Below are 7,872 nucleotides of genomic sequence, written 5' to 3'. Positions count from 1 at the left end.
AACCCGAGTAACAATTTCGTGGATCACCTTAAATAAATTGTTTGCATTATTATGATTAACACCTCGGCGTCCCAATGAAACTTCGAAACATCGTATTGTCAATACAACGGAATTATATTTATAGCTGTACGGAGGCACTTCAGAGTACACACGTTCAGGATTCGTCCAAGTAACATTACGGTTCTTTAAAAAAAAAAATTAAAAAAAAAACATAATATTACGAAATGATGAAAACCGTAAGTGTCTCTCACGTGTCTCTCAAGTGTCTCTCAAGTGTCAGTAAAGTGCAATGGATTCAGCGTTATATACATTTCGATTACTAAAAATATTATATTTGAATTCTTTATAACATATTTGAATATTTAAAAAAAAAAAATCTTACTTTTTACTTGTCATTTGCAGACTCTTTTCGTCCTTGCCGCCCTGGCCATTGTCTGCGCACAGGAAGCGCAAAATGCCCCACCTCAGGGACAGAAAGCACCCGTAGAAATAGTCAAACAAGACTCTGAAGTTGACGTCGACGGATACAAATTTGAGTAAGTAATATTCGAATTATTCTCCGGCCTGCCTATTTTTGTCGTGAAGCGTTAATGCGTTGCGGCTTGAAGGGCGGAGCAGCTGTTGTACTGTAAATACTGAGACCTTAGAACTCACGTCTCAAGATGTGTGATGGCATTTAAATTGTTGATATCGATGGTGACCACTTAACACCGGTTGGGCTGTGAGCTCGTCCAATCATATTTGCAATAAACTCCTTTTCTTTATAAAATATTTTCTAACTACTTAAATATATCAAAACCACTTTCAATAGTTGTTCATAGTATTTATACATTTGTACTTCCATAATTAATAATATAAAGGTACATTGAAAATAAGCTATAAGGGTTGCTATATTAAATTGTATTAAGCATTTTGGTTTGAGTCATCATCACTTTCAGCATCAACTGGTATTTTTATTCTATTTCTCTGTTGTTAGACAAAGTGTCCGTGGTTCAATGGTTAAGACGCTCCGTATATGCGTATCGAATGACGCGATGATTACAGCGACCACTTATTGTTCTGTAAAATACGGATAGAAATTTTTATGTTTTTACAAAAGGCTTTTTCAATAAAAATATGTCGTAATAAAAATAAAATTTACACTAATTATAATTAGCCTATTAGTTATTATATAGATATTATAGGATCATATATGGTAGGATCTCATGTGAGTTCGCGCGGGTAGGTACCGTAATGCGTTTCGGTTTGAAGGGTGGGACAGCCGTTGTGACTATACTTGAGACCTTAGTTATATCTCAAGGTGGGTGGCGCATTTACGTTGTTGATGTCTATGGGCTCCAGTAACCACTTAAAACCAGGTGGGCTGTGAGCTCGTCTACCCATCTAAGCAATAAAAATAATAATTAGATATACTATAGATATAACCTATAGATATTAGTTAAAATTTAATTTACAATCACTTTTACAGATACGAGACAAGCGACGGTACGTCCAGGCAAGAACAGGGCGAGTACAAGAACGATACCGACCAGCAAGGTCTCCTGGTGAGGGGTAGCTATAAATACGTCGCCCCAGACGGCCAGCAGATCTCAGTTTCTTTCGTCGCCGACAAAAACGGCTACCAGCCCACAGAACAAAACGGAACCCAACAACAACCCGCTCAGGCTTAAAAACATCGGCAACAACAATAATCACTGCTGGAAACCAAAATTATTTCATAAGCTAACTAGAGAATGTATTGTCTAGTCTCAAAGCAAACCTTAATGTGACACTGCCCAATAAAGTGCTCTATGAGGAGATCCGAAATTTTATTCATGATTCGTAGTAAAATTTATTCTTTTTAGACAATCCAAGATTGATACTATCAAACTATTATATAATCGACTTCTATTCGATCATATTTTGTATCTTAGACCGTTAATAGTGTTCAAATAAATGGAATCCTAAAGTACATCTGTACTATTTATTATAAATAAAATGTGTAAATTTTCGTCGTAAGGTCGTCTGTTTTGTCGGTTATTGATTTAGGGTAGGCAGCGGCTTTGCCCCGCCCCTGTCATTGCTGAAGTCCATGGGCGACGGTAACCACACATAATCAGGTGGGCCGTACGCTCATCCGCCTACAAGGGCAATAAAAAAAATATAAAAAAATTGTAATGGAGAACTTCAATAATTTATTGGCCATTGATGACAAAAATAACGCTAAGCTACCGTCGTACGTACCATGCTCTTTTGTCAATATAAATACTATTGTATCGATTAAGAATCTTTGTCAAATTTTTCTTTTTTCTAATTTTAAGATCTACTATATAAATGTCGACTGGAACGTGTGGTTTCTTCGCGGTAGAAACAGGGAATATAAAGATCCGCCATGGTAATTCTGTCCGGTCATTAAATGAATCTTCCGTCCGTGGCAGCGAAATCCTTACCTTAATTTCTTACTTAATTTCATCATTAGTTTCTTATTTGATTTACCAATCAGAACTTTGAAATCGTCGTGGCCCAAAGGATAAGAAGCCCGATGCATTTGTATCAAGCGATGTGACTGCTCCGGTTTTCGAACCCCGCTGGCAGGTATAATATAATTTTTCGTAATTGAAATTAAAATAAATGCGTAGTTACCATATATTATGTATAACATCCCAAAAAAAAAAAAATCCAAATCCCCAAAAATATAATTTGCGTAATTATTACCGTCCGGGTGGGTATCCTTAAACTTTTCTTTGTCTTGTGTGTGTTCATAGTATACACCACAGGGGCGTTCTAGTTTGGAATTGAAAAAGAGCGCTCTTCTCTATCCGTATCAAAAATACATCGCCGTCAGCATAGGGATCTCGACAAAATATTGTTTCCTTTAAGGGTCCCGAATTTATGCTGGGTCTCATTTGTGGGTGTAACCTGGGGTACGAGTTGGTGGTGTCGCCTAGTCGAGATTTGGATAGTCCACCGACCGAAAGGGTCGGCGTTCGTGGCTCTTACGATTCCGAATTCAGAGTCCAGTATAGGCAGGGCAGCAGAGAGTCACGCGTTCTAGAGGTGGTGCCAGGAGTATGGTTGTAGTGTTGACCACGGGGAATCCCTCTACTCTGATTAGGTTCTGACCCCGGGCGGAGATCGGACGTCGGGTGTGAGAGTACAAGAAGGTCGTTTCGTAGGTAAGACCCTAAAAACATCCTTAAGCCCGTGGTCTGCTCCCAATATCGGCAGATTGTCAAGTTTCACATAGCCTGCGCGCCACTTAAGCTCGGACGGATGAGGTTCGGTCATCTGTCCTAAAAAAGGGTCAGGGGATACACTCCCTTGCACCTAGTCTCCCCTGAAAGCTCTGACGCTGGCCATTAAGCGACGGAGGGCTTTAATTGGTTCAGTTGGGATAGGCCTCCCTCAAAGCGTAAATGCGTTATCTATATATGAAAATGAATTGCTGTTCGTTAGTGTCGCTAAAAGTCGAGAAGGAGATAGGTGGGCGAGCAAAGGCTCAGCCAGGAGGGGTGGGATTTGCTAACAGCTACCCGAGCGCCTCCGAAGGAGACCTAACAACTCAAGAGTAGCTGCTTCGCGAATGAATCTACTACCGGATCGGAATCGCGACCCGCTGAGAAGATCCGGCGAGAAACTCAGCGAGCTGATTCATGGGTTAGGTTGCACGGCGAACTCTTTATCGAGTTCGACGAGTACGGTTACCGAGGTCCCTAAGCCTGCTCCTAGAGCTGAAGGCGTCTAGTGCAAAGGTTATTGGATCTGATGGATCCGTAAGGACGTGTTTAGGGCGTCGACGGTGACTGGCTCCTGCATGATCAGGATTCGGGGTGTAGTCAGCGGCGGCTACGATAAGGCGATTATCATGACGCATAGTCTTATCGAAGTACCGTTCCGACGCTGACTTCATGTATTTCTGTATAGATTGGAGGCCCAGGTCGTCGTGTAAGTCAACGTTCCTCACGAACCACGGAGCTCCGACGGCTAACCTGCAAAAGCGGGATTGTAGAGATTGAAGGGTGTCTATGTGTGTGCGGGCCGCGTGAGCGAACACCACACTCGCGTAAGTCATGACGGGCCTTATGCAAGTTTTGTAAAGTGTCACCTTGTTCCGAAGGGACATTTTACTCCGCTTACAGATCATGGGGTAGAGTCTACCGAGAATAAGCGCGGCACGGTCACGGACTGATTTTATATGCGGGCGGAATGTCATCGATGCATCCAGGGTAACGCCCAGGTACTTGACCTTCCTGGCCCAGGGTATGGATTGACTAAAGAGAGTAATCGGGGGTGTGAGATTCCTCCTCCTAATACGGGAGGAAATCCGTGTGGAGCTTCCCCTCTGAAATAGCACCGCAGTACTTTTCGCAGGGTTGATGTCTATGCGCCATTTTCGGAACCACTGTCCTAGGGCTAGGGCTGCGCTCTGAAGCTTCTTCGCGATTAGGGACTTGTTTCTACTGGAATAGTAAACAGTCGTGTCGTCGGCGAATAAAGCTAAATGGGTCGGCGGCGACCGGGGAATATCGTTAACGAATAAGCTAAATAGGAGGGGTGAGAGGACCAGAGCCTTGCGGGACTCCAGCTGTGAGAGGTCGTGGGGAGGAGCGGGTTCCCTCGACTCGATATCGAAAAGAGCGGTTCGACAAGAAGTCCCGTATGATGAGCACGAGACTATCCGGCACACCCATGTTGAATAGTTTGAAAATCAAACCGTTGTGCCAGACTTTGTCGAACGCTTTTGCGACGTCGAAGAAGAGAGCTCCCGTGTATAACGGTTTTGGTCGATTAAGCCCCACAAGAATGTGCTCCGTGAGGCGGTGCACCTGTTGAACGCATGAGTGATTTGTACGGAATCCGAATTGTTCATCGATGAGAATGCCCTTGGATGAGACGAAGTCTCTGAGACGTTTGTAGAGCAGACGCTCATACAGTTTGCCTAGAGACATGAGGAGGCTAATCGGGCGGTAGCTCGTCGGATGATTTTTTGGTTTACCGGGTTTATGTATGCCGATAACGTCCGCTTCTTTCCACACCGCGGGAAAGATACAGTTCGCCATAGCGGCATTGAAAATAGATGCCAACATCACGATGAGTTGGACGGGTAGAAGTTTAATAACGCGGTTGGATATACCGTCGGAACCGGGAGCCTTGCGAGGACGTAGGTCTTTGATCAAGTCTTTAACTTCCATCGGGGTGACGGGTGGTAACGCATCCGAGGGTGGCAAGGAGGCTCTGCGTTCTACCTCACTGTCTACTAATTCTACATGAACAGGGTCCACGGATTGAGTGCTGGGCCTACACTGGGTTTGCAATGTATCGGCCAGCAGCTCTGCTTTTTCGTCATCATCGAACGCCGTGAGTCGGCCTGAGGGGCCTACGAGGGGGGGCATAGTTACTACCGTATCCGATTTGAGAGTACGAGCTAAGCGGTAGTAAGACCTTTGGGAGGGCGCGAGTCCTTCTAAGAAATCAGACCATCTGGCATCTCGGACTTCGGCGATGCGAGACTTTACGTCGCGTTGTAGGGCACGCATTCGAATACGATTTTCCGCGGTAGGATACCTGTCGTAGGCGCGTATTGAGGCGTTCTTAGCTCTTAGGAGCTCCCTAATATCGTCGGACAATTTGAAGCGGTGAAGGAAGTCCTCCGCTACAACTTGTTTCGATGACCTATCTAATGTCGAGGTGATGTGTGACGTTAAGATGTCTATGGCTTCAGCGGTATCCTGAGGAGACGGGATAGAGTCCGGGTTAAACGGGAGCGATGGTGGATCAGATTCAGCCAGGCTGATGCCCAGCGTGTGCCAATCCACCACAGTCCTCGTGACGGGAACGGAATCGGGAGCGCGACCGAGCTTCATAACGACGGGACGGTGGTCTGAATCTAACTCTGAAACTACTTCGATCGAGTGTAAGCGCAGAGTTACGTTTTTTAATAACGCTATGTCGAGTATATCCGGGCGATGCGCGATATTTAGCGGGTAGTGAGTCGGGGTTAGCGGAGCGACGATATCGAAGGCGAGATCATCAACTAACGCGTCAAGCCGCCTGCCATTCGGGGTTGTGGTGTGTGAGTTCCACCTGATGTGTTTACAATTTAGGTCGCCCGCCAGAATGACAGAGCTTCCCATGCCAAGCAGCGCCTCGATATCACTGCTTAGAACGATCTTATCCGGTGGAAGATAAACGGACGCGATAACGATCGGCGCGTGTCCCGTCAGTGAGATTCGGCACACTGATGCTTCGATATTAGCGAGCGCGGGAGGATCGAGCGGGACGCAATGCAGGGCTCTTCTATAGTGCCACCGTGACGGTGCCACCACCACGAGCAGAGAGCCTGTCGTTCCTGACCATGTTATAGTTCGCGATTTTAGGGTCACGGCGCGCGGGCTTAAGTAGGGTCTCCTGCACTAAAAATATATCAATTTGATGGTCACGCAAAAAGTCAGAAACCTGGTCACGTTGATTTGCGAGACCGTAAGCGTTAAAAAATCCTATCGTTACGGATAGGGGCTTTATTCTACTTATATACGCCATTGATTACCGGCGGAGTGAGGGGAGGACGTACGTATTTAATGACGCGTATACGTCGGCGTATTCTTGCAAAACGGCGATAAAGTGTTGTGCAGTGGAGGCAGCGCGAATGGCGTCGCCCAAAGCGTTAACGCGCTCAAAGTTGATCGACTGAAAGAAGTCCAGAGAAGGTTTAAAAGGTTGATAAATATAAAAATGCTCAGAATTAAATAAAAATAACAATTTTGTTTTTCCTTTGATGTGTCCCCCGTTGGACGCATTTCTTTTGTTTGTTTTAAGTTAATTTTATACAAAAGTTTTTTTTGGGTTAGGTCTTTTATTTATCGATTGAGGCACTACGAAATCTGCCGGGTCAGCTAGTTTAATTATATATTTATTGTGCTTGTCACAGTCTAGTGACGTGTAGAAGAGATTTTGTCCATTTACAAAAGTACAGAAGTCTTTAATCCTGAGTTTTAATATGGATGAAGTCATTGTGATTTTAAGGAACTTTGTTTATAACTAACTATCAAGTGTGTCCATTTATCAAGTTCATAGTATTTTCTGAAATTTTCGCTAATTAATCGCTTTATGGTTGAATATTACTAAGTAATATACTAGACGAAAGCAGTGAAGTCATGAAAGGAATATTAAAATACGAGGAATTTTGATAATTCTATTTAATGCTTTACTTTATCGAGTCAAATACTAAATTAAATGTGGATAGTGTAATATGACTAAAAGAGTGTTATAGTGTGAAGATAGGAGTAGCATTGTGCAATGAAAGCAAATCGGTGGTATAGAGAGAGTATTTTGTGTAGGCTTATTGTAGTACAAGTGGATGCCATCATCCTTATGTCTGCACATATGCGAATTTGCGTCATGAGAACATAGCCAGAAAGCTTGAAAAAAAACCAATTACCTATACAACATAATTGAGACGTCAATCTCATGTGTTAATGTGAGTGATAGCATTCACCATTTCGCTATGTTCTTTACACGATCCATTTACTAAGAAATTATGACATAGTAATTAGAACTCTCATTTCACAATTTTCACCAAAATGACCTTTTTGTAGGTATTCAAAATTTTAAAATAGTACACCTGAATTAATTGTGTGTTTGTCTACTGTCATATTCATAATTAAGTACATTTTTTATTAATGACACATTGACTCCAATATATAATATGTATTACTCGTATAATACGAAATACTATTATGTAATAATAATAATAAGAATACTATAGTAGGTTTTTTAAGCCAATTAAACTACATATCAATATAAATTTTCAATTGGCTCTTTAAACAATTTGCTCTGAATTATATTAAGGGGACAGTATAGAAGTAAAATGAAAATTGTGTTGGTATTCATTAA

General features: G+C 42.9%; 1 protein-coding gene across 1 annotated transcript; it reads left to right on the top strand.

Annotated features, from left to right (window-relative positions):
• CPR24 (cuticular protein RR-1 motif 24) lies at positions 1-1,862 on the top strand. The gene is made up of 3 exons (XM_028176751.2): positions 1-236; positions 403-536; positions 1,469-1,862. Exons 1-3 carry the CDS (start codon positions 225-227, stop codon positions 1,668-1,670), a joined length of 348 nt encoding a protein of 115 aa, XP_028032552.1. The 5' UTR covers positions 1-224; the 3' UTR covers positions 1,671-1,862.
• The last annotated feature ends 6,010 nt before the right edge of the window (positions 1,863-7,872 follow it).

Source organism: Bombyx mandarina, chromosome 22, assembly GCF_030267445.1.
Source record: "Bombyx mandarina strain Sakado chromosome 22, ASM3026744v2".
Taxonomy (NCBI): domain Eukaryota; kingdom Metazoa; phylum Arthropoda; class Insecta; order Lepidoptera; family Bombycidae; genus Bombyx; species Bombyx mandarina.
Note: the sequence above shows the minus strand (reverse complement) of the source record. Positions and strands in the feature narration are given on the sequence as shown.

Excerpts from the sequence above, each read along its gene's own strand:
- CPR24 (XM_028176751.2), top strand. Across the intron at positions 537-1,468 it reads GTCGACGGATACAAATTTGA|ATACGAGACAAGCGACGGTA; the intron begins GTAAGTAATATT and ends TCACTTTTACAG.